The sequence below is a fragment of the Leptonychotes weddellii genome, chromosome 5, assembly GCF_054177405.1.
Source record: "Leptonychotes weddellii isolate Sample4059 chromosome 5, ASM5417740v2, whole genome shotgun sequence".
NCBI lineage: Eukaryota > Metazoa > Chordata > Mammalia > Carnivora > Phocidae > Leptonychotes > Leptonychotes weddellii.
In genome coordinates, this window is record NC_138373.1 from 126168548 (window position 1) to 126194949 (window position 26402).

General features: G+C 35.9%; 1 protein-coding gene across 18 annotated transcripts in view; it reads right to left on the reverse strand.

Moving 5' to 3' along the window:
• PPFIA2 (PPFI scaffold protein A2) overlaps positions 1 to 26402 on the reverse strand; it is a 464553-nt gene that overhangs the window by 137263 nt on the left and 300888 nt on the right. For all 18 annotated transcript variants that reach the window (XM_081822131.1, XM_081822133.1, XM_081822149.1 and 15 more), the window contains one exon: positions 8049 to 8165. In XM_081822131.1, coding sequence (XP_081678257.1) covers positions 8049 to 8165 — 117 coding nt within the window. The remainder of the gene's footprint in view (positions 1 to 8048; positions 8166 to 26402) is intronic.

Consider the following 26402-nt stretch of genomic DNA (forward strand, 5'->3'; position numbering starts at 1 on the left):
ACATTTCCTAATATTCTTGTCCTAGGAATTCTCTTTCTGGGGGAGTGGATTCTGTAAAACACACATTAAATTCCTGGCAAACTAGTGCTTCATGAGAAATGATAAGATGGATAAACTCTACAAAAGTGAAAAATAAAAGTAGGTCAATTGCAGAGCATCTAAATAATAGCCTTAAAAATTTTCCTGGATTCACTCAGCAGATCAGACGAAACAATACACAGGGAAGGAAAAGTATTTGTTCTTTTCTACATCACTTTAAGGGAGCAAATACTTGGTATAAAATAAACACTCAAATTATGCCAATAGGATGGAGATAAATGAACACACTTTCTGTCAAATTCTGTGAATCAGTCTTTTAAAGTCTGAAGATATCCTACTTCAGCAAAGGTGTGTTCTTTCTTCTGCCCTCATATCTGGGCTGATAATATAAATGATACTGAATCTGCTCTCAAGGACAGGCAAGTCAATTCCCCTTTCTCTTCCCATCTAGTAAGGCCATAGTTAAAGCATAAAAACCCAGGCACTGCATTCAGAGAGACATTTATTTTGAGGTTAATGAGTTCCCACACAACATTAGAAGATTTTTATTTCTCATTTTCACCACTGCATATAGAAGATGCCTGACTTTTGGTCACAAGCTTTTTCTTCAACTCAGCTCCTATAAAACTGATATGGTATAACTTCATGTGCATATGAATGAAGCATGGGGCATCCTAAACTTGCCTCTTCTGGGCCCTTTCAAAGACAGTCATAGACCTCTAAGCCACTCCAGCCATATGTGTCAAGGGCTATACTTGGACCTTCTCTTTCCTGAGAGGCATGCCACCCCTAAGATGGCGAATTCATAAATCCCATCCCTTTGCTTGGTTTCATTGCTTGAAAATTCAAATGAAGAATAAAAGAGAAGTATACACAGTTCCTATGAGGAATTAGATTACAATATATGGGATCAATGCACAGAAGAAAATATTCTGTTAGGGCTATTCAGATGTAAACAAATCCAAATGATAATTATCTTTGATACAGAGAAGAAATCGGGCCTTAATCAATAATGCATAAAATAAGCCACCATTGACAAAGACTAAATTTCTGGAAGAACAGTTGCTGGCAGTAGTTGACATGTAGTGAGGAAGGCATATAAAAATGGCCAAAATGCAGTGAATACACTGAAGACATCCCCATGGGTATCTACTTTCAACTAGAACTTAGCAGAGGACTCTAAAAGAATGGCATTTATGCCAAATAATGTTTATTAGTATTTTTAAATAGATATATGATATATTCATAAGCCAAACACTTAAGTAGAGCTATCAGCTTTGTGTGAGATTATGCAGAATCTTCATATTATGACATTTCAAATTAGACCATAATAGTGTGATGAAATAGAATCCTTTTGTCATCATTGAGGATCATTTTGCTCATATATTAACTTTTCCTAAGTGCCCATATTTGTCATTGGTGTTTCATTTAAAATACAGCATTGTATTGCTAGAAATCCATAAAACCCTTAATTTTGGTAAAAGCACATGCCATATTTCATTTTTTATAACATTTCAGCTCAATGTCCTTCATGACCAAAGTTCTACAAAGCAAATATTACACACTTAGTTCCTAGATTTTCTGAACTGAGGATTATTCTTGCCACTGATTCTTCATTTTGTTTTGTGATTTTTTTGGCCATAATTTTTCTGCCTATCTGAACTAAGGAACTGAAAAAATGTGAATAAAAATCCATTTCTGATTTTGTATTTATTCAGCTTTTACATTTACATATTACTGTTGCTTAAGTTGTTATGTTACATTTTAATTTAAGAACAGTCATGAACTAATGTCAGATTCTAAGAGAAGAGAATAACAAGAACAACAGTTTTGAAAAGTGAACAAGTAGCTTTGTTCATTCAGAGCACCTAGGTTCAAAGTGAGGATGACAAGCGAAGGAAGCTTGAGGGGGGAGCAGAGAGCCACCAGCCTAGAAAGGGCCTCACATGTCAAAAGGTGCCTCACACTTTGTATGGTCACTGACAAATCAGCCAACTCCTTCACCCTTAGTTCTGTGAAGAACTAAAGTAATGTTTCAGTCACTGATGAATAAGAAATATCAAAATGCACTGCACATGGTAAAACATAACTATTGCTTTGTGAGACTTCTGTTTCAGCTTTACACATACATGCAAACAGATGTAATACATATATTGCTGAGTAAAAGGTTGAAATTAAATTGTATTTCTTACAGTGGGTAGCAGACAGGTAGGTACCCAGTATCTGGGGGGGGGGGTTTGCCCAGGCCAAAACAATGAAGAGAGGTCCATATACCATAAATCTAAATATTTAACGATTATAAATCAAGCCAGCAAACTGTCAAGTAAAAATATAACCTATTACATCCCTTGAAAAGATACCTTCACATTGACTTTTAGACCAGATTCTAAATAATAATTCTCAGTCTCCTTGAAGTTCTACGGCAGGACTTAGCCAGCTATGGCCCCTGGACTGTAGTCTGCTCCCCTTCTCTTCCTAGTCTCAGCTCCTTCCAGAATACTGAACTGGTTTTGCCTGAATAGATACCTCAGCCAGCACTTTCAAACTTTGTGGAACCCCAGCAAACAGACATCCCTTGGCCACACTCCTTCACTCTAGGAATGGGTGCATTAGAGTGAAGATAGACTACAGACATTGCTCCTGGGAAGAAGTCAATAAAGGCCCTGGAGGCAGGTGAAGGTCTGTCTGATCAGAGTGTCTGGGCTTCCAGGTACCCGGCATAGGGTCAAGAAGGGGTGGTGGTGTGGCTCACAGGTGTGCAGTTTCCCCTGGTCTCCTGAACTTCTCATCCAGTAGAAGGGCAAGAGGGCCACAGCAAGGCCCACCAAATCACAGCCCTCTCTTGCCTAGGCTTAAGAGTCATACTTGCCGTGATCAAAAATTTGGAATGCCATGGCCTTAGAGGATCTGTTCAGAGTAAAAAAAAAAAACACAAAACAAAACAGTAATAACTGGGAGAAGTTGTGGGAAAAAAAAATTAAAAGCACACTCTTGAAGAGAATGAAATAATCAATTCTAAAAAACAAATGACTATATATAATAATAAAAGAAGAAAAGATCAGAAAAACTAAGATTGGCTTAGAATGAATTTTTTAAAAAATCAACAGTAACACCTATAGAAATCATCCAGGCATGTGAGAAGGGATATGAGGGCATAATATTGTCTGGAGGTGAGAAGACCAGGGTTGTGGTCCTGCTCTGGACAAATAAGTCATTTAATTGTTCTAAGTCTCAATTTCATTATCAGTAAAATTAAGAAAAGAAAAGAAACATCTCTATCAACTTCAGAAGTCTGATGTGTGAAAAAATGACGGATATAAAATTGCAGTGCAAATGATTTTTTTTAAAAGATATCTAATCAAGATGCTCCCAAGTTAACACACTTCTATATCTTCCCATTGCTTTGAGAATAAAATTAGACTCCTTACCACAGCCTACGAGAACTTACATGATCTGATCCTGTTCACTGCTCCATCCTGTCTCCTGCTGCCCTCTCCCCTGACCACTAGGCTTCAGTGACCCTGTCATCCTTCCTTCCCAAGAAGGTGCCAGAGAAGCTCTTTCCCACCCTTGGTGCATTTGCACTTAGTGTTTCCTTTGCCTCAAAAATTCTTAAGTTCTTCCATGTGGTTGAATCCGTGTCCTCTTTCAGGTTTCAGTCCAAACCCCACCTCCTAAAAAAGCCCTTCCTTGCCATGTCTATTTAACATACTTCACACCTGCCCCTTGATCACATTCACTCCCTCTTATATGCACTTATTGCCTGTGCCTTCATCTGCCTTGTTCATTACTACCTCCCAACCACCTAGACCAGGACCTATATCCTAGCACCTTCAATAAGGTTGCCACTAAATATTTATTGAAAAATGCATAACCATGAATACATTGTACTAATAAATATAACCATCACTATTTATTGCTTGTAATCAAGTTTTGTTATTTATAGTCAGTGTCTCTACTCTTTACAACAAAGCTGTAAGTTGGGTATGACTATTTACTGGTAACTGATACTCAGATCAATGTTAAAGTGTAAGGTCACCCAGCTAGTAACTGGCAGAGACAGAATTTGAATCCAGGTGTCCTGACATCAAACAAATCACTATTCCATGCTGCCTCTCTGACACCTCCCATCACAATTAATTGATCTCTCCTTTAAACTCCAATATCATTTTTGACACTACTTATTTATCATGTTTTACAATATTAATTGAGGCATGCTGATTTTTCACTCTAGTTTCTCAGCAAATTTATTACAGAGACAATGTCTTCTGAATCTCCACCTGTGTCTAACATCCCACTTGTCCACATCACTTAGCAAATATTTGCAGCTGCAAAAAATAATTGGAAGTACAGAATATATGAGTCAGGAGCATTATTATTTCCTTTACAAGAGCAGTGTGTTTATTGCAAAAATTTCATAAATTAATTCACCTCTTGAAATTAATAGGAAGAAAGGTATTGAGCCCAGTTCTGAACTTTTAATGAGGTGAAATTTAGTGTCCTGAAAATTTTTATTATCTGATGAGTATTTATGTTCTTCTAGAACAACTGATTAAATTTATGTCCCACAGAAACATTTAAACTAGTTTCAGTTAAGCTTACTTTTTCTTTTAATTTTTTGTTTTTAAAATGTTGATAATAATTACACAGCTTTTCTATGAGTAATAAGGCCCGTTTCAGAGTGTGCTTTTTTGAGACTATTTTTATCAACTATTTTGTCAACAGAATTCTCAAGCCACCAACATAAAACATCTGTTGGCTAATAACCCACCCTGACTATGTAATTTAAGTAGCTTTACTATCCTAAGCAAAGGGTAATCCTTGTGACTATGATTTACAAGTCACTTTCTGGCAGTTCCATAGTATCTAACAATAGTTTTGTGTATTTCTCTCCAACCACCACTTTGCAATTTGTGCATTAATACTACAGTCATAGTTCACTGATAATCGTCATTGCATAGACACGCCCAAATATAATATTTCTTTTTGTTGGGATATCCTTTTAAACAATTCTCAATAAAAAATTAAGTGGTAGGATTTAAATTACAATCCTGTAACATTTGTTATTCAATGGTATTGAAATACTTTAAATAATCATGCAACACAGAATAATTTTGAAAAGTAAAGATGCTTTATAATATGTATGTGTGTAAGATAGGAGTATTTATATAAGGATGATAAATATAATGATTAGGATATCACTTCATATTCTATCCATAAATGTCAGCAGTTAGAATATTGTGGGGATCTGATATACAGCATGGTGACTATTATCAGCAGTATTGTATTATATACTTGAAAGTTGCCGAGTGTGAATCTAAAATATTCTTAGCACATGCGCACACATACACACAAAAGGTAATTAGGTGAAGTAATCAATGTGTTAATTAACCTTACTGTGGTAATTTCTTCACAATATAGACATATGCTAAATCATCATGTGGTATACCTTAAACTTAACAATGTTATATGTCAATTATATCTCAATAAAACTGGAAAAAAGAAATGGCAGGCAAAGAAGAGTGACATGAATGAATAAATAAATACATGAAAATAAAACTGATGGTAGCCAGAGGTAAGGGGATTGGGAAATGGATGAAATAGATGAAGAAGATTAAGAGGTACAATCTTCCAGTTATAAAATCAATAAGATGCGGAGATGTGATATACAACATAGGGAATATAGTCAGTAATATTGTATATATTTTGTATGGAGACAGATGGTCACTATACTTATCATGGCGATCATTTTGTAAGGTATAGAAATATCATCAAATCACTGTGTTGTACACCTGAAACTAATGTAACATTGTATATCAATTATACCTCAATAAAGAAAAAACAAAAAACCCCTCAAACTTTCAAAATACTTTCCTGACTGACATCTCAGGAGTAATACGAATTGAAACAGGTCACTTATTTTAAATTAGAAAAAAATACATATGCATGATATATATTTTAGGTTTACACTCAGAGGATAGGGGCATGCTATTTTAAACAATACTAGTGTATCATTATTTCAAAGCATTTGGAAATCACTCTTCTTACAATTCTGGGAAATTGGAAAAAAAAGAATACCAATAATTACAATGTTTAAAAATCTTTAGTTACATCCATAAGGAAGAGTAAGTTAGCAATGGCACGGAATTTCTCTTCTATACTGGCTGAAATGCCTTCTCCAAGAACTAAAAGGCAAAGAAAGTTAGAGACAAGTACTTTACATCACCAACTACTCAGAATCCTTAGAATCTGTGGAGTCCAATAGAGACAAACATCTATTATACGTAGGTCCTCATCCTGATACTAGAACCAGTTTCTGAAAGTTAATCTGACATGAATTGTCTTACATTCTAGAATGCCTGGACATTTAGGGGTTATATGTTAAAAGAAACAACATTTGAAAAAAAAAATATGTGCGTGAGTACTCTCTTCTCTCCTGAAAGTACTAGACGAACACTTCAAATATCAAATGGTTTGTTGGGGAATCGACAAGATCTCAAGTTCTTTCTGCCTTTCAAATACATATTTCTTTAATTCTTATCTGGATTAGCATAAATACAGCATTGTTAAAAAAACACACAATATTTTGTAGACTTCTAAGAAAAAGACTTCATGACCACAAAGTCCATTATTATACCCAAACAAGTCTGATTCTATAATTCTCTGAGAAAAGGTATAGCACTGTATTACTGATGACATAATTAAAATGAAACAGTAATAGAAAATTACATATTAGTTTCCTAAACTGAGTTTTGAGTGCAAACAGCTTATTCTAAAGAGCTCAGTGGTTTGTTTACTGAATTAATGTCACTTTACTTATCTGAAGGGATGAGAAATAATTTTATTCAAATTTGAAATACAGCTTATGAAAACTAGCTGTCAGACTGTAGTTTATTTTTAATACTCAGCTTGAGATTTCTATAAAATATATGGATAAAGGCTAAAACAGTGAAACCTTAAATTAAGAGCTATTTGCCTCTCAGCTACCAGAATTGATGACAGTCTCAGGAAATTAGTCTGGTTGACTTGGCCTCCTTTGCTTTCATACTTGAAGGAGGAAACATAAGAAGCCCCTCCAGTTGTTTCAACTGGAAAAGTAAGGAAGTGTTCAGTTTATTTTCGGGTAAGAAGTCTGGTGCTATTGCTTCATGGTCCAGTCACTTGCTTCTTGATCTCTATGTTCTAAAACCTCTTGACATTGACAATGACACCAATTTAGCTACCTAATTCATGCAGTCTTGATGCTTAAAGAGTTCAACCATCTGAAGATGTAACTGGTCACAGCAAATATCTCCGCAGATTGTCTAAGCCTCGTGCACAAGGTATGCAAAGTCTATGTCATCTTTATCTGATTCCAGACCTACCAGCAACTGACCTTCCTTTTGTGCGGGAAACAAATGGTTTAGCCCAGAAAAGGGCCAAACAGACTGCTGGTGTTCTTAGCCTGGGTAGAAGACCCAACCAAAGGAAAATCATTCCCTTCTAAAAACCAGTAAAAGTCTCAAGACTTCAGATATCCTTTTATGAAATTTCTCATTAACAGGAGTACTGTTAGGACCTTCTTAAACACATGGAAAATAGCAAACCAAACAGGAGATTACCAAAAAATTTTTGCAGTGATAAGCCACAGATGAGTTGCCAATTGTACATAATACCATTTATAAATCAAAATTATTGTTATTATACTTAAAAAGTCCTGGATATATACTATAGATATACCTATCTGTGCAAATATATTTATTCAATTAGATATATAATTGAATTATTTCAGAGGATCAAGTTAACAGCAAGTATTGAGAAATTCAAATATATATCTATGCATACACACATACATATTATTTTTAAGAAAATCAAATTAAAAGCAATAAATGAAAAGTCATCATGAACTTTTGACCAACAAATCAAAAAATAATAAAGAATGTTTATCACATGGACTTCATATTTCATATTTTATCAAATGATATGGCAAATGAATATTTCCATGTAGGGCCATGTCATATGTGTCATACCTTTTCATGGACTTTCTGACCAGGTTCCATCCCTTCAAGATGTTCTGATTCTGTGGACCCCTCACTTGATGCCATTTTTCTTTGTATATGAACATTTTGTTCACGCAAGGCAACAATCTGCAAAATAAAAGCACTATGCCTTAAAAATCTAAACTAGAGCGTGAAGTATAGAAAAATTGAATTTACTCAAATGTGGTTAAGAACTAATGAATACAAACAAATAATCAGAAAATAAACATTAATATAACTCATGTTATTACTTAAAAATATTTTTAACATTTAGGTTAGCATTTTGAATAATAATTACGTGAATATGAAATTTACTGAAGAAAATATTCTCTAGTTAAAAATGTATCTATATAGTTGGAAATGTGTCTAAATTAATGCCATAATCCATGTGTTATTAATTCAGAAATTACTTTTAAAATTAATTTATGAAATGTGATAAAATTCATAGGGGTCTATATTTTTAAAATATAAAAGAAAGATAAATGAAAGCATTGCAGGCTGAAGGCTAGTTACGAACACATTCATTCACCCTAAGAGGTAGGATACCTGTAATTTTAAAATAAGCAAATACCATAAACTAGAATTAATTTTGTGGCACTATCATGAGTACTTAGAATGAAATTAGTTTAATTATCATTATTTTTTTTCATTATCATTATTTTAGTGACCATTATCTTAGTGCTGCTAGTTCAACTATAGTTAATTTGCGGAAGACTTCTCAAAAAGTAATTAATTCTTGAAAATTTTCAGCTCAACTTTACAGACATAATATTTTCAACAAGAAAGATTCTCAGATAGTTGTAGTTTCAGTAATCTTAGTAATAAACAGAGGAAAAAATAGCATTCTAACATTTTTAAATGGTGTTTTAAAATATAGTTGCTATTTACACATATTTTTTGAAAGTATTTTACATTAATACCATAACTTATTTATTTCCTGGCAAATCTTATTATATTTATCAACTCAGATATTGAGTTAGTATCGGTTCTTGGGGAAATCAATGCCCCTGGTATTTAATACACAATAAATAGTCAATCACATATGAGACCAGTAGGTCACATAGACAAATAATCACCAGATAAACATAAAATGTCAAGAAGTTGGGTGGTTGTCCCCATCCCTGCCACTGCTTCAATGCCCAGATGCACAATGCTGTGTTCATGAGATCAGGTATCTTGTATGTAACCTCTAGCATTTGGACGTACAGCATATCCTTTTGTAAGGGCCTATCACCAAATAATGAAGAACAACTCTGTAAATGCTCTTCTTTTTGAACTGCAATCAGCAAACAACTGGTTCCCTTGCTCCCACTCTTGCCCATCTACAAGCTATCATCCACAAAGAAGCCAGATTCACCTTTGAAACTTAAGTTACATTGTGTCACTCCTTGCCTTCCAAAGAACCTCAATGTTTTCCCAATTTATTTGCATAAATTTAAACTTCTTAACAAAGTCTAGAATATCCTATATGATCCCTTCAGTCACAATGGCTTCCTTTCTGTCTCTCACATACACTGGGCTCTTTTTCACCCAGATTTTAGGAACTTAATCTTCTTACCTGAAACATTCTATCCCAGCTCAGACCACAGTTAACATAATCCCAGCTTTCAAAATTCAGCTGAAATACCATTCCTCAGAGAAAACATACCTTGCCATCATCAACCACTTGTTACAGTTTCCCTGTTTATTACTGTGTGCATTTCATTGATTAAAATCTAATATTATTTTCCTTTATTTGCTTAATCACTTTGCTTATTTATTTAGCTATCAGAAGTCCTAATAATATTTCAGGGGAAAACAATTTTCAAAGGAATACCTTATTGAAAACAACATTTTCATATGAAGCAGCACATCATGTTATGTGCAAGGTTTATTTTATTCAATAAAAATGTGTTGATTTAAATAATGAATGGATAGGGGTAAACAAAGAATGTAAGCCTAATTCATTCAGAAGTAACAAAAGATAATGATTTAGAGTGTGTGGGAAACTTCAGAGACATTTCTCTGATGTTAGCACAGAAACGGATTATATCAAAGGAACAATAAGAATAAAATAGTCCCTTGGCATATCATTTTTATATTAATTCTTAACATCTTGTCTCTTGATTAAAGGAATAATATTATATTATCATCATTACATAATGAAATTTTATTACAAATTTTTAAAAATTCAAGCATTGTATGCTGACATTCCACTATAACATCCATGACTTAACAAATATGTTGACAAAGTTAATAATAAATTTTAAAATTCTATGCATTTTCTTCCATTATTTAATCTACTTAGAAGTGAAGAGAGAGCTTTAAAAAAAAATTTAAACACCAAATTTAACTCTGTTTTCAGAATAATTTCTATTGGTTTAGTAATTCAGATAAATTTTAAACATGGCCTAGTGCCTAAAATAAAGCAGGCCCTCTATAAAGGTTTACTGAATGACTCAGTGAATTAATACCCTAAATAATAATAATAATAATAAAAAATAATAAAAAGTCAAAACACCAAATTCATATGGAAAACACTGTATGCAAATATAATTGTGCTGCTATGTTAAAAAAATGACAAACTTCAAGTGTTTTACAAAGTATACACATGACAGTTCTGAGAAAGACATTACAACCAACATACGAATTCTACCTTTTTTGTTGTTGTTTTTAATTAAGCCCAAAAATTAGGTTTTTGAAACAGGAGAATAGATGTAGCATCCTCTATATTCCTTATCACTGTTAAATGATTTTATTCTGTTCTATTTTTGCCCAATAACAAATTATCCTGAGGAGTTATGAAAGCAAAGCTTCAGCATATGTTTTAATTCTAGGCGTTAATAATCTCGATTCTTTCTTTCACAGGGGAAAACGTGAGAGGTTCTCTCCTGAGAATGCAATGTTGGGGGTTGGGCCTCTTCAAAGGGCAGAGAAGTTCACCTAGAAATCACAGGGTCTCTAGGTAGCAGAGGCCTCTTCAGGAAATTCTCCCAACTGGCTTAAGAAGCAAATGCAGGAGATGGCTGAGAGCTAGCTGGTAAGCACAAGCAGAATGAAAAGAAGCTGATGGACCCTAAACATTCTTTGGGCTCTCATTGGCAGGGAATGCTGTTGAAGGGAGGGGACAGTGACTTGTCTAGTATACCAAAGTAGTCCTGGATCCCTCATTGCTAAAGAGCATGACCTACTACAAATGAGATGGCATGGCAGGTAGGAGGAATCACTTCTGGGTAGTCTCTGTGGCTTACCCAGTTGTTACATAACTCCGAGAAAGTACTGGAGACTCACCATGTGCCAAGCACTGTGCTAAACTATTTTAATCTACAAATAGTTTTTATGATCCACACTTAACAAGTGATTAAACGGAGATAAACAGAGTGTGATGAGAACTAAGTAGGAATCAAATAAAAGTTAACTCCTATCTTGATACTTTCTACTTTCTGTCAAATTCCCTCACATGGCTTAAGTCAGGGGAAGTTCATAGTGGATGGGGATGGGGACAAAGCATTTCCTTTCCAAGTATTTCTACCTTCCCACCCTGGAATCCTTTGTATATCATTAAGGTATGGACCCCTCCCTGGAGAGATTCGCATCCAGGCAAAATTGTGCCTACATTTTCAGTTTATCAATCCACTGAAGGCCCATAGAACTCTGGTCAAGGGGAACTGCCCACAGTCATTTTAATTGATCAACCATGATTTATCAACTGTTTGTTGACATTTCTTTTTAAATGCCCAGTATCCCTTCAATATTACTTTTGTAAACAACATCCTACATTTTCACTGTGGAATTTTCCTTCCCTACTCTAGAGACTGTCAGTCAGGGGTTCAGAGCTTAGGGCAAATGGATGGATACATGATCCAAGCCAGAGAAATCAGAATACTCCTTGAGATGTTTGTGGCAGAGGTATGGGGGAAGATTCGTTTTCTACTATGGGGGTTAAGCTGGTAGGATATGATCAGGATGGCTGTTGACCATCAGTTCTAGCTCATGGAGAAAAGCACAAGAAAAAGGTAGAGCCCTGATGAATCACATCTGCTCCTAATTCTAACCATTCTTAAATCATCTCTACCCCTGCCTTTCATTAATATGAGCCCCAAATTTCTCATTTTTGCTCAAACTTGCTTTTCTGTCATTTATAACTAAAAGTGTCCTTGAAAATATAACCAGGGACATGGAAGGTAACACAGAGCATGGAATTTCTAAATGGAGATTTTGAAAAATAGCTAAGAATTTACCCATTGGGGACAATGGGAGAAAACTGTTCAGGTGGATAGAAGAACAGGAACTCTTTGTGTTCTTAGTACTATAGGTTGTTTAATATTCCTGTGGCAGACACTATCTGGATGAAGATAGAAGAACGACAGGAGACTAAAAAAACTGAAGTACCTCAACTAAAACTCTGGCATCTGTGTGCTTTTTGCTCTCTGGCTTATTGCTTCTCCTCAACCCTTATTTGTGTTTCCTGATTGCTCACCTAGCTTCTGAGAGCCTGACCCATTGTGTCTAGACTTTTCCAAACCCATGATATTTCCAAGCCTATCTTCCAAGTTTTGTTCTTGCCTTTGCCTCTGTCAGATTATTTTTGGCTCCTGGATGGGGGCTGGTCACCAGAAGGACCAAGCCATGATTAGAAGCTTGCAATTTTCAACTCTACCCTGATTCTCCAGAAAGGGGAGAGGGCTTGGAGTTAATGACTGATCGTGCCTAAGTGGTGAAACGTCCATAAAGATCCCAAAGTATGGGGGTCAGGGAATTTCCAGGTTGGTGAATATAACATATCCATGTGCTAGGAGAGTGACATACCCCAACTCCACAGGGACAGAAACTCCTGGGCTTGGGACCCTCCCAGACCTTGCCCTGTTTCTCTTCATCTGGATGTTCATCTGTATCCTTTAATAAACTGGTAAATGTAACTGTTTTCCTGAGTTCTTTGAGCTGCTCTAGCAAATTAGTAGAATCCAAAGAGGGGGTAATGGGAACCTCTGATTTACAGCGAATCAGTCAAGAACACAGGTGACAACTTTTATTTACAACTGACAACTGAGCTGGGTGGGGGGATGGGGTAATTGGGTGATGGGCATTAAGGAGGGCACATGACCTGATGAGCACTGGGTGTTATACGCAACTAATGAATCATTGAACATCATATCAAAAACTAATGATGTATTATATGTTGGCTAACTGAATTTAAATTAAAAAAAGTAAAAAAAAAATTGACATCTGAAGTGGAAGGGAGTAGACATGTGGGACTGAGCCTTTAACATGTGGGATCTGACACTATCTCCAGGAAGTGTCAGAATTAAGCTAAATTGTAGGACACCCAGTGGTGTCTCAGAGAATGTTTTGTGGAAGAACGCTCCCCTCCCACCCATGCACACACACATCTGGAGTCAGAAGTGCTGTAAGTGTGGTAGTTATGTGAGAGTAAAGGAGAACCACAGGAGGTAGACTGGGGTTTTCCTCTACACCCCTTCCTCCTTCTTGACTGGTTCTGAATCACCTTTTGGGTCTTTGCTTATATGTCACCTACTCTAAGATGGGTTCTGGGACCATCCTCCTCCCAGGGATTAAAGTTATATAATTCCTTAGCATTCTCCAATAACTCATGTTATACAAATTATCACTCTTTATCACAATTAGCTGTTATTTTCTGACTGCCCATTTTGCCACTGAGTGCCTCAAGACCAGAAACTCTATCTGGTTATTTATTCCCAGTTCTTAAGACACTGGTTAACAAGTAGGAGGCACTCTAGAAATACTTACTGAATGTTGCATGAAAACACACTATATGAATGGAAAAGACTGATAGGGAGTTGGAAAAATTGGATGGAAAAGTTCTCGAAAATTTATACATGGAGAAGAAAATTAGTCATTCATGTGGAAGACTGTGTGAGCTTGAAATCTTTCCAATGTTCATACATGATTCAAGATTAGCAAGGAGCCCTGAGACTGGAAGAACTCATTGAGAAAATAAAGGAAGAATGAGAAGTACTGACCTAGTGTTATAGGATATTCACAGCTCAAATGTAAGGAGGCAGACAGGGCAGAAGGCACAGGCAAATATAAAGGGGGATAGGAATGGGATCATGGGAGTCCAGCTTAATGAAAGTTAACCAGACCTTTGTGTCTCATCGTGTCTTAAAATATTACAAAATATTTACTAGTATATTGCAGCCTAGGTAATATGATTTGGATGTACTGAAGTACATGCTGTGTTTAAATGCTTTAAATTTAAAGTAGATTGACATTAGATGGAAAAATGGAATTCCAAGGGTATCTAGAAATTCATTTCAGCCAACAGAATTCTTAAAGTGAAAAAAGAAAAGCAATGTAATTTAACTTAATTTTCACTTGGTTTTTCTCTTCTTTATTTTTTGAAAATATTAATCTACAGGACATTCCAAAGTTCGACAAGGGAGGCCGAAAAACAAGAAAAAAGAAATTTAGGAATTAAGTTTCTAATTAAGAACTATTAGCAACAATAATAGCTGTTATATGTTGGATATATATTATATGCCACAAATTGCAAAGCAATTTACAAGCTTTTACTATAATCTCTTTTAATCCTCCCAATAGCATTATAAAGTGGGTATTATTTTGATTTTACAAATGAAGAACCTAGCACAGAGGGAATACATAATATCCTTAAGGTCACAGAGAAAAAGACGTGACAGAGACAGGTTTTCAATCAGGTTTGATACCGTCAAAACTTGTTGTTTAAGTATTATGTTATAATGCCTTTTGAAGATTACTGAAGTGATTCACTGCATACACAATCCAAACATTTATCTAGGTCAAGACTACAGTTCTGTGGTCTGATAGCAGGGGCATTTACCTGTAATGATTTGGCAAAACAATTTAGATAGTTAGAAAATATCTTCAATTATTCCCAGGAATAAAAATCATGCTGTTTACATTTTTATCATTTTTATTTATAACTCTTATGTGGCACAAGCATTTCAATTTACTTTGAAAATTACCCAACTACTGGTTTAAAATAAATCATGTCTACTCTTCATCCTAATTCTCCAGGGACTGTCATTCTGGTATTTGTGAATTCATAGTTGCCTTTACCTACTTAACAGCTTCCAGACAGTGCCCATGTCTAATTAACAAAGATTCTTTTCATCTATTTTTACCCCAAACTCAATTAACAATTCCAAGAGTGAGACTTACAGAAGTCTCACTACACTAACACATAATTTGCTTCTACACATATACTTATTCTAATTTAGCTGAATTCCATGCTTAGATTCCACTGACGTTGCAACATGAAAAAGCAAAGTAACTAGTAGATCAGTAGAGATTTATGATTTACGTTTAAGCAACTCTCCAGCTGCAATAGTTTGGATTTGTGTTTTTATATGGATTTGTGTTAATTGGGAAACTATAAAGATTGAGATACTTATTCAAACAGAATTTAGGACCCCAAGCCAACAGCTATTTCACTTTCCAGTGCTAGGTCTTAGCCATTGATCTGTAAGCCCCACTGAAGCATACTAAAACCCATGGAAAAAAACTTGATAGCGTCTAATGCAGTTTGATCAGCTCACATGTAATAATCATTTCCAGTGTCTTTCAGTGAACGACTGAAAACTTGTGAAACTGAGCAGATTCACTGAATGATCGAATTGTTTTGAGAAGAGAATCAGAGGTTTGCACTGTGAGATTTTGCCTCTTGTCAAGTTTAGAAAATGGTTATTTAATCAATGATTTAATGTATGAATCCATTTATCCTAGTGAATGACCAAATAGCTTGGAGGCAGAAAACAGATTCACTTGTGGTGGTTTCGAATTTTTACCACTTTACTACCTCTATTCAGTCGACAAATATTTATTGAATAAATGAGAACACTATATACCTTTATTTTTAATCTGCTACACTTTGGCTGACCAGCTTTCCCAATTCCCATTAGATGAATAGACTGGGTACTCAAATTTAAATGCACATCACCAATAAGTTTCTGGGGATTCTTTGATGGAAAACACAGTACATGAACAGGACATGAATTTTGGCTATTTCCAAATTTTACCTATGAACTGATTTTGCTTATACCTAAAAACATAAGAATTCCTTGTGTAGTTTTTAATGGTGAAAAAAAATCCTTTTAATAATGATATTAGAGGGGCACCTGGGTGGCTCAGTCAGTTGATTTTGGCTCAGGTCAAGATCTCAAGGTTGTAGGATTGAGCCCCTTATCCGGGTCTGCGCTCAGCATGGAGTCTGCTTGAGATTCTCTCTCCCTCTCCCTCTGCCCCTCCCCCCAATCACATGCTCGCTCTCTCTCTAAAATAATAAATAAAATCTTTAAAAAACTCAGTAACATTAAAATTTTTAAAGCCCATTTTTAAAAGAATAACTGGCATGCAAAACTCTTATTGTTAGTTTTAAGTTAAAGACAATGGTTGCAATAACAATAGGATTTTGAATGTTTGCCTGGGTAGATTTGTTTTTGCATGGAATACTTATGGTATTCATTTTCATTGTTAACTATGATATTCAATAATATTAATTTCAATAGCTATATTTTTAATACAGTTATTGATATTTAATTCTACTATAAATTACAATTCTCTATGAAACTATCTCTATTCTGTTCATCTAATTGGTATTTCAGTCATTCTATTTTTTGATACTTGGTCACGCTTTATTTTAACTTATTTTCATTATTCAAATATTTCCCTAATATTTAAAATGATAATAAGGTCAAATGCTAGCATTTTCATTAGAGGCATATAAATGACTACAGGAAATACAAAACAACTTAAAATGGAGAGAATTAGTGGACATTGTTGAGGCATAGGACTGCTGCTGTAGCAGGTTAGCAGCTAAGAGTGGCATAAAATAGAAGAACAGTAATAAAAATGACCAAGGAAGCTGCTAATGTAGTAAAGTACAAGAATTAATCAAGAGAATAAAAGTAAAAACAAAGTCCTAAAGAGTTTTCCAAAAGTATCAATAATAGGAAAACATATTCTGAACAAATTATATTTATCACTGCAGGAAAGCAAGCCTCAATTTAAAATATAAATAAGCAAAAAAAAAAAAATGAGGGGTGAAGAATATTCACTGAGGTAAACAAATGACGCTGAGAAGTGTATAGCATGTGTAAGCAATTGCAACAATTCAGCATTGAGTGCTGAGAATGTTGGCAGTAGTTTAGTTAAAAGTTTTGAATGTCATGAAAAAAAAATACACTGCAAGATGGGCAAGGAGTTGCTAATAACTCCTTCCCTCCCTGAAGACAGCAGAAGCCTATTTAAAAAATAAACTGTTAAATTAATTAAACAAGGAGGCCATTAGACTGAGGTGGCTCTAAAACCATGGCACGCTCCATGAGCAAACTGAAATGTGACCCTATAAAATGCCACAAGCTTAAGGAACTGAAATGCCAAGGACAGCCAATCACAAACAGCCCACTAGGCTTTACAAGAGCCAATCAAATAATATCCTTTCTCTGAGCTGGCACTCTCTCTACACAGTCTGTCTCTGCCCTCCCCCCCACCACCATCCTGTCAAGGGGGGGCTTCTAACCATTTCCGGTTTGATCCTGCTGATTAATTTGAATGGATTTTTGTGTAAAGAAACTTTTAGAATTTTTAATATGCTTCAGTTTATCTTTTAACACATCTCACAGTGAAAAAAACGAATAGGAGTTGCTAAAGGCATTGCTTATCATAAAGGACATGTTGGCATAAAACAGAGGTTTCCTTCAAAGATACTTCCCACAATCACTAGGCCCCTTACCTTCCCTAAAGTCGGAACCAAAAAAACATGTTAATTTGACAAGTCCTTCAGCGAAGGCAGGAGGACAACTGAATGCAGTAATTATCTCACACCCTTCAAGTGAAAAAACAAAAACAAAAACAAAAATGAGGAGACCAAGTCATGCTGAGAAGAGAGTCACAGCAATGTCAGGATCCAATGGGTCCAGACATGATTAGTTTACAGAGTAGCCAGTAAGCTCTGTGAATAAGAGTCTGTCTTTAAAAGTCTCAATAAATGCTTATTTTTTATGAACTAGGTTAAGACATGAATAAAAGTTTCTACTTTAGTTATGTTACATATACTGAGAAATATTAAAATGCTTTGAGCAAATATTGATTATTAAATTAATAAAGGTAAATCTACCTAATACTGATCATGTTTCTGTCATCTGTTTATTCGAGAGTGAATCATATGCTGTCGGCAATTTTTGGATGTTTTAGAATGCAATTTCCACTTTAATAATCCAAAAACACTGCATTTCCATCGACAAATACTTGAATCTTTTAAAATGTCACATTAAAATTAATGTCTCTGATCTGAGTAGTAACCAAGCCCCCACCCTGCTTAGCTTCTGAGATCAGATAAAAGATTCAGCACATTCTGGGGGATGAAGTGAGGGGGGAGGAAGGGGGCGTTGTTGCTCAGTGAACATGAAGTGTCAGTAATGCAAGATGAATACATTCTAGAGACTGCTTACAACACAGGTCCCCTTAGTTAACAACATGGTATTGTGCACTTTAACATATGCTGAGAAGACAGATCTCTCATTAAGTACTTTTACCACAGAAACAAAAACAAAAACAAAATACACCAACAAAAGAACACAAGAACATTTTTGGAGGTGACAGATAAGCTTAGTACCTTGATTGTGGTGATGGTATTAACGAGTGTATATATAAGTCCGAACTCATCAAAATGAATACATGAAATAGGTGCAATTTTTGTATATCAATTATACCTTAATAACACTTAAAAAGGAGAGATAGCCTATAAAGATATAAAAAATAATAAATAAAAGTAACCTTCTTGAAGATGGACTGTACTCCCTTTCAGCACCATTAGATCTGATCTCCTCAGCCAGGCATGGCTAACACTGTGAATCCACTCTTGAGCTTTTGTTGTCCACCCCCCTCCGCCCCCGTCTTTTTTTTCCCAATCAGGGCAAAAGTGACAAAATTATAGGCTGTGTCCTGGAACAATTCTTTTCAGCTCTGATATGGTAAGGGAAAAAGTCTTAAGGAAATGAAAAACATTTCAAAGTGCTTAAAAAGCACTGGAGAAAATGCAGAAGACAGAAACAATATCCATTAGTCATTCTTGAATATAAAAAAGGAAGCCAGGGCAATACAAAGAGTTTATCCATTTAGTTCTTCCTGAGAAATAACAAAAGAAGCATACTAAACCCATTATTCTGAAGAATTCCTTTTAAAGTAACCTATTTGCTTGGGTTCTAATGGTAATAATCATGTGCTACCTTCCTTTGCACCCATTCCAATTTTATTTTATTTTATTTTTTTATTTTATTTTATTTTTTTTACAGAGAGAGATACAGCGAGAGAGGGAACACAAGCAGGGGGAGTGGGAGAGGGAGAAGCAGGCCTCCCGCGGAGCAGGGAGCCCGAGGCGGGGCTCGATCCCAGGACCCTGGGATCATGACCCGAGCCGAAGGCAGACGCTTAACGACTGAGCCACCCAGGCGCCCCCATTCCAATTTTATTTTTATGTGATTTTCAAATGTGTATGTATTAGAAAAGGTCAGAATGGAAAGGGACCACAACTTATGTGGTCTTTATACTTTATTTCCATGGATAAAGAAAATAACATTTACAGAGAATGAATGATAAACCTTTTTCTGGCCCCCCCCAAACTTCATGTAATTAGTCCCACTGTGGGACACATACTCCATCTCTCTGGACCTCAGTTTAATCATCTTTAAAAGGAGCTGGATCGTATCATGGCTAAAAAAAAAATCAATATCAACATCAAAAATATTTACTGAAAGATACTTGGTGCCAATCACAGTTTTAGGCACTTTACATTATTTAAACCTCACAATAACCTTAGAAGTTCATAATGAGGTTTGAGCTAATTGAGGCAAAGAGGATACAGGAAATTGCCTATAGTCACAGAGCTAGCAAATGGCAGAACCACTTAGGGAGAAAGTAAATTCCCCTGCAGGGAAGTTACAGCTCCTGTTTGTAGTGTGTTGCTTCTTTCCTTTCTTGTCCTCACCCTTCTTTTCTCAACCAGGGCAGAATGTATTTACAGCACCCAATTAAGTATTCCACAGAGAAGAGGGTTTTAAACTTGCCACATTCCTCCCACTTGTCCATACTAACTTCTAACTACTCCCTAGTATCCACTTTTCACGGAATATCAGGTATTCTTTGTTTGGATCCTTCTTATTTCTATTGTGCTTCTTATCTCACTGTTTTGTAATCTCCCATTTATGGGTTCTGAGTCCAATGTTCATGCTATATTTAGGTCCAGGTTCTTGTTAACAGTTCAAAATCACATGCATCAAAATCTCCTATGATGCTTGTCAAAAATGTGGACTCCAGGGTGCCTGGGTGGCTCAGTTGGTTGCGCGACTGCCTTCGGCTCAGGTCATGATCCTGGAGTCCCAGGATCGAGTCCCGCATCGGGCTCCCTGCTCGGCAGGGAGTCTGCTTCGTCCTCTGACCCTATCCCCTCTCATGTGTTCTCTCTCTCTCAAATAAATAAATAAATAAAATCTTTAAAAAAAAATGTGGACTTCATTTTAAAGAATCTGAATTTGAATCTACTTCCAGGTGATCATGATACACCCTTCAGTTTGAGGACCAGTGCATATAGTCTTCAATTCAGGGCTTTTCTCTTACCTATTGTGCAGGTAGAGGTAGCCGCCCAGCGAAAAGCCACGGCCAGTAACAGTGAGCCTCCAGGACAGGCCCTATGTAATCACCTAGTACCGGGTCATCAACTACAGTCCTCAGGTAGCCCATTTTTGTCAGGCCTGCAAGCTAAAAACGGTTTATACATGTTTGAATGGTTGAAAAAAATCAAAAGGAAGATAATACTTTGTGACACATAGAAATTATAAGAAATTCAATTTCCAGGGTTCCTAAATCCATTTTTATTGGAACATGGCCAAAATCATTTGTTTACATGATTGTCTATGATAGTTTTCACTCTACAATAGTAAAGTAGTTGTGACAGAGACCATCTGGGCCACAGAGCCTAAAATATTTACTAGATGGCTCTTTAAAGAAGAGTTTGCTGATCCCTGATGTAGTAGCTCATGCCTATCTCTTTTTTAAAAAACAGCATAGAGTATATAGCCAACGATATTGTAACAGAGATGTATGCGGACAGACGGCAGCTACGCTTGTGAGCATAGCATGACGTGTGAACTCGTGAAATCACTATGTTGTACACTTGAAACTCATGTAACATTCTGTGTCAACTATACTCAAGTAACAAAATAAACAATTTCAAAACTGTTCAAGTAAACTCAGTGAAACTCAGAACTGTAACTCCATTTCCTGAGTTTTAGACTTATGTTCTTTATTCACTTTCACACATTGTTTCTAATGTCAGTTAAATCAGTAGAAACATAGGCTAAATTATCCCTGAGATTGAAATTACTGAATGAAGTAAATATGTTTTTTTGTATGCTCTTTGGTATTCTCTGGTCAAAATAGGAATGTTTTAGATGACATGATGACTGATTAATGATATTACAAAAGTAAGAACTGAGAGAACAAAGAAAAATCTTAAAAATAATTGTGGACTTTATTTACAATACTCTGTATCCATAGCCCTGTGTGTAATTTTTTCACAGAATCTAAAAGCATTTTTAGATTTATGTGTTTCTAATACAAGCCCTTTGAGGCAGGGGCAACTTCTGACTTGGTTAGTGGTATGTACTTGGTACCTGTCCAGGGGATAAGACAAAGTGCTGATTAAGAGTATGAGATATGAAGTAGAATTCTGGTTCTGCTATGTTCTGTCAGTATAAACTTAAACAAGTTATCTCCTTTCTCTGAGCTTCAGTTTCCTTTTCTGTAAATGCTGTTTGTAATACCAGCCTCAGAGATTACTAATATGAAGATTAAAACTAGTTAAAATTCATAAAACACTTAGAAGAGGGCCTCTGTGGGTATTCTATAATTATTAGTTGTAATTGTTGTTTTAATAAATGTTTGTTGAGTGAATGTTGTTTCTGCTAAATATAAGTAAGATCTTAAATTATTATCCTCGTATACATTTTTGGTTAATCATTTTTCATGGTCTTCAAGTTTTGTTATTTTGATTTTGCTACTTTTTCTATTTACTTACTGCTAGTATGGGAATGCTACCAATATTTGGGTACATATTTTTATATGACTTTATTCAATTTACTAATGAATCCCAAGCATTCTTTATATGCCACACGTTCTAGATGCTCCTTGTTGCACATTAATATCCATTCCCCCATTCTTTAGCCATAGAACTCCTGCATGTGGCCACCTGACCAGAGCATGAACTTGTTGGTCTCTTACAGCTCAAAGTGATTGTGAAACCAAGTTTTGTTCAATGGGATGTAAGCAAAAATCATGTGTGCTGCTTCCTTATTGTGCCCCTAAAGTTTATCTTTATATACATTTTGATCTCCTTCCACATCCCGCTGGCTAGAAGTGGTGGCGACTGTGTCAGGCACTTCAACCCAAAGACAGAAGTCACAACGTGTGTGTCAGTTGAGCCAATAAAAGTTGTGATAAACTCTCAGTAAGAAAGGATAAAAGCAACTTGCACAAATGGATGTTATAATTTAGAACCAGCTGCGTATTTTAGAAGCACTATATTGAGTTTACACACAGATAAAATTACTTTGGTTGTTATAGAAATTATGTCTAAGATCATGCACTCTCCTTGTGATGAGAGTAATTCTGACACAAATGGAAGGAGATTCTTCAAATATCAAGGGAGCATGGCCCTCAGAAGTAAATTTAATAACTACTAGGGTTTCTCCCATTATGGTCAGAAGTGTGCAAAGATAGCAGAGCACCATGTTGAACTGGAGGCTTTGCTATGAAGTGGCCATGATGGACAGATGGACCTTAATATTCTACCACAAATACCCAGAAGGCAATGTGACTCAGGGTTGGATGTTAGTTCAGTCATGCATGCAAATCAGAGTGCATATTAGAACTGGGTTATTGTCTGAAAGACTAGAGCTAGGAAATAGGACCTTAGCGCAAGTTGATTAAACATTTATCTCATCAGTGTCCTCTTACAGCAAATCAGGACTTAGTCCTACGCCCATAAATACTCCCACATTGAGCCTGTATGTGTCATCCTTTGAACCTTTGTTTGATACCTGAAATAGTATTTTCAGCATGTTAGTTTCATTTGTAAAGAAAATTTTCTGGTGAACTTAATCATACTTTCCAAATCATATCCCTGGAGTTCTAACTAGCTTTAGGAAGAATGGTTCTAAGCATTTGCACAGCATTTTAATCATCCTTTCATGGGACAAGTTCTATGTGTCTCTCAAATTATTCTCATTAGAGAAGTAAGAGTCATTACCATTTTGATTATCAACATGATATTTATCATTTATTGAGTAGCTCTTAATTGTGCTACATTTTTTTACTTTGTGTTATTTCGTTATTACAATAGGCTTATAGGTAGCTATTGATCCATTCATATTTTACTAATAGACATTCACCATTTTAAAAATGTGAACTGACTTAGGGGCCCTGGGTGGCTCAGTCAGTTAAACGTCTGACTCTTGATTTTAGCTCAAATCATGATCTCAGGGTCGTGCGACTGAGCCCCACATCGAGCTCCATGCTCAGCATGGATCCTCTCTCCCTCTCCCTCTGCCCCTCCACTTGCACATACTCTCTCTCTCAAAATAAAAGAATAAATAAATAGATAAATAAATAAACAAAATGTTGACTGACTTATGTCAAATCACTTAGCTTATAAATGGCAGGATAGGAAGTCAAACCTATGTCTGTCTGCTTCAAAGTCCATGATTTTTCTCTACTATATACTCACTCTAGTTCTCAACTTAGGTTAACATCAGAATCAGTTATAACAGTTTTTCTTTTATTTTTTAAGTGAAGATAGCCAGGTCTCATGCTAACAATGGGTAAGAACTTCTAGATATATTTGCATTTTTCAAATGCTTTACAGGTAATGTTGCCTGAGAACTATTCCACTATGGTGTATTTCCTCTCCATTTATTTATCCTTTTTGGTGACAGAATCCTAAATATCAGAAAGAATTGATTTAAAAAAAAAAGGATACCGGAGCTTCAGTGGACTGCTCTTCTTCTAAAATTAAAATATTAATGGGGCACCCGGGTGGCTCAGTCGGTTAAGAGGCTGCTTTCAGCTCAGGTCATGATCCCAGGACCCTGGGATCGAGCCCCGTGTTGGGCTCCCTACTCAGTGGGGACTCTGCTTCTCCCTCTTTCTCTGCTGCTCCCCCTGCTTGTGCTCTCTCTCCAACTCTCTCTCAAATAAATAAATAAAATCTTTAAAAATAAATAAGTAAAATAAAATATTAACTTATTTTCTTCCCCCAGCTGTTTTATGCAGCATACAAAAACATACAGAAGCATTAGTGCGGGTACAAATCCGTCCAATCACTTGGATAGATAATAGTTATATTTCTGAGAATCAGTGGGGAATGACCAAACCTTATGAAGAGTTTTGAAAAATAAGGATTTAAAGAAATTAACAGACCCAAGAAAAGGGCAGTGGCTCAATAATTTACTAGTTGTATATTTCAGGTGAGTTACTTCAAGTTTCAGAACCTATTTTCTGCATCTTTAAAATGGTGACAATACTTCCTGCCTTGTAAGGTGTTGAGGCAATAACAGGATCTCAAAAAATTCTCACTAACAGTGAACTGCTATTAACAATAGCAATTATCATGATGTGGGGATCCATAAACCTAAGGAGAGGAGAGGTAAGCGATTGAATCTGCCTAAAACAGAGTGGAAAAGCACCATCCTAGTGTTTCAGCCAGCCTAATGCCTCACAAAGTAGGTGCTCCCAAAATATTTCTAATGACACTATAATCTATTTTGCAATTTTGTTCTTAAAAGGCTATATTTTTCCCTTTTTCCCTCTCTCATGCTTTTTCTGATTTTATAAAACTTTCTCAACACATATTCTGATCCTACTTATAAGTTATTATCCTTCTTATCTCCCACTGGCAGTGTTTTCTGGGTGAAAAATAATATATTTGCTTTATCAACATGTTATTAAATAAGGAGATATTATCAGCACTTACTGTCTGTAAAAATCTTCAGTTAGGATAATTTATTGCTGTATAGTAAAGATTTTGGCCTTGCCCTCAGCTTTTAGGAGGTCATCTGTGCCATGCCTTATAGGAATGTCTTTGTTTAGAATAAGGTCTGGCCACATTGGTTCCTAGGATGGGAGATACAATAGTTGGGGGCTGTTCATGCCAGAAAGACCAGTCATATTACTTCAGAGGTTTTGCATCTTGACTTGGAGGCTAATATGAGCCATATGGATAATCAATCAATCGTGTTTATGTAAGGAAATCCTAATAAAAACTCTGGGCATCAAAGCTTTGGTGAGCTTCTTTGGTTGGCAGTCCTCTGTGCATATTGTTATGCACTGATCCTAGGAAGGTAATACATCCTGAGAACAATGGAAGCTTAGTCTTTGGAGCCCTCCTAGACTCTGCTCTGTGTGTTTTTTTCCTTGGCCGATTTTGATCTGTATCCTTTCCCTGTAATAAGCCATACTGTGAGTATAACAACTTTCAGTGAGTTCTGTGAGTCTTTCTAGTAAATTATTGAATCTGGGAGTAGGTTTTCAAACCCCTTGAACTTGTAGTTGGTGTCTGAAGTGAGGCTACTCTTGTGGGGGACTGTGCCTTCAAACTTTGCAGTTTGGCTAAGTGTTGTTCTAAATGTTTGTATCCCCTCAAAATTCATATGCTGAAATCCTAACTCCTAGTGTCATGGTAGTAGGAGGTGAGGCCTTTAAGAGTGATGAGTTCTTGAGGGCACAGCCCTTATGATTGAGGTTAGTGCCATTATAAAAGAGAACCCAGAGCACCCCCTTGCCCATTCAGCCATGTGAGTACAGAGTGAAAAGACACCATCTTTGAATCAGGAGTAAGCTTTCACCAGGCACCAAATTTGCTAGCACCTTGACTTTGGACTACTTGGCATCCAGAACTGTGAGAAATGAATACTTGTTGTTTAAGCCACCCAGTCTATGTTATAGCAGCCCAAATAGACTGAGACAAACAACATATAGTAAATATTAGCTTATCAAATTTGTGATGTTTTCTGCTATCAAGTTTTTAAAAAGTAAAATCATGAGCAGTCAAATTACTAATTACAAAAAAGAGAGAATAAAGAAATGAAAGCAATTCATGCATCCTTTTTGTCCATCCATTTCTTTTTAGTGTCTCAAAAGTTCACCTATTTGAAACTTCCAAATTTCTTAACACTTAAGATCCTTTGTTCTTCCCGGACAAAAATGAAATGGGAATAAAGAAGTGCTGAACTTCTTTAATATAATCTGAGGCCTCATATTTTCTACATTGAAGACACAGGGACCAATAGAATG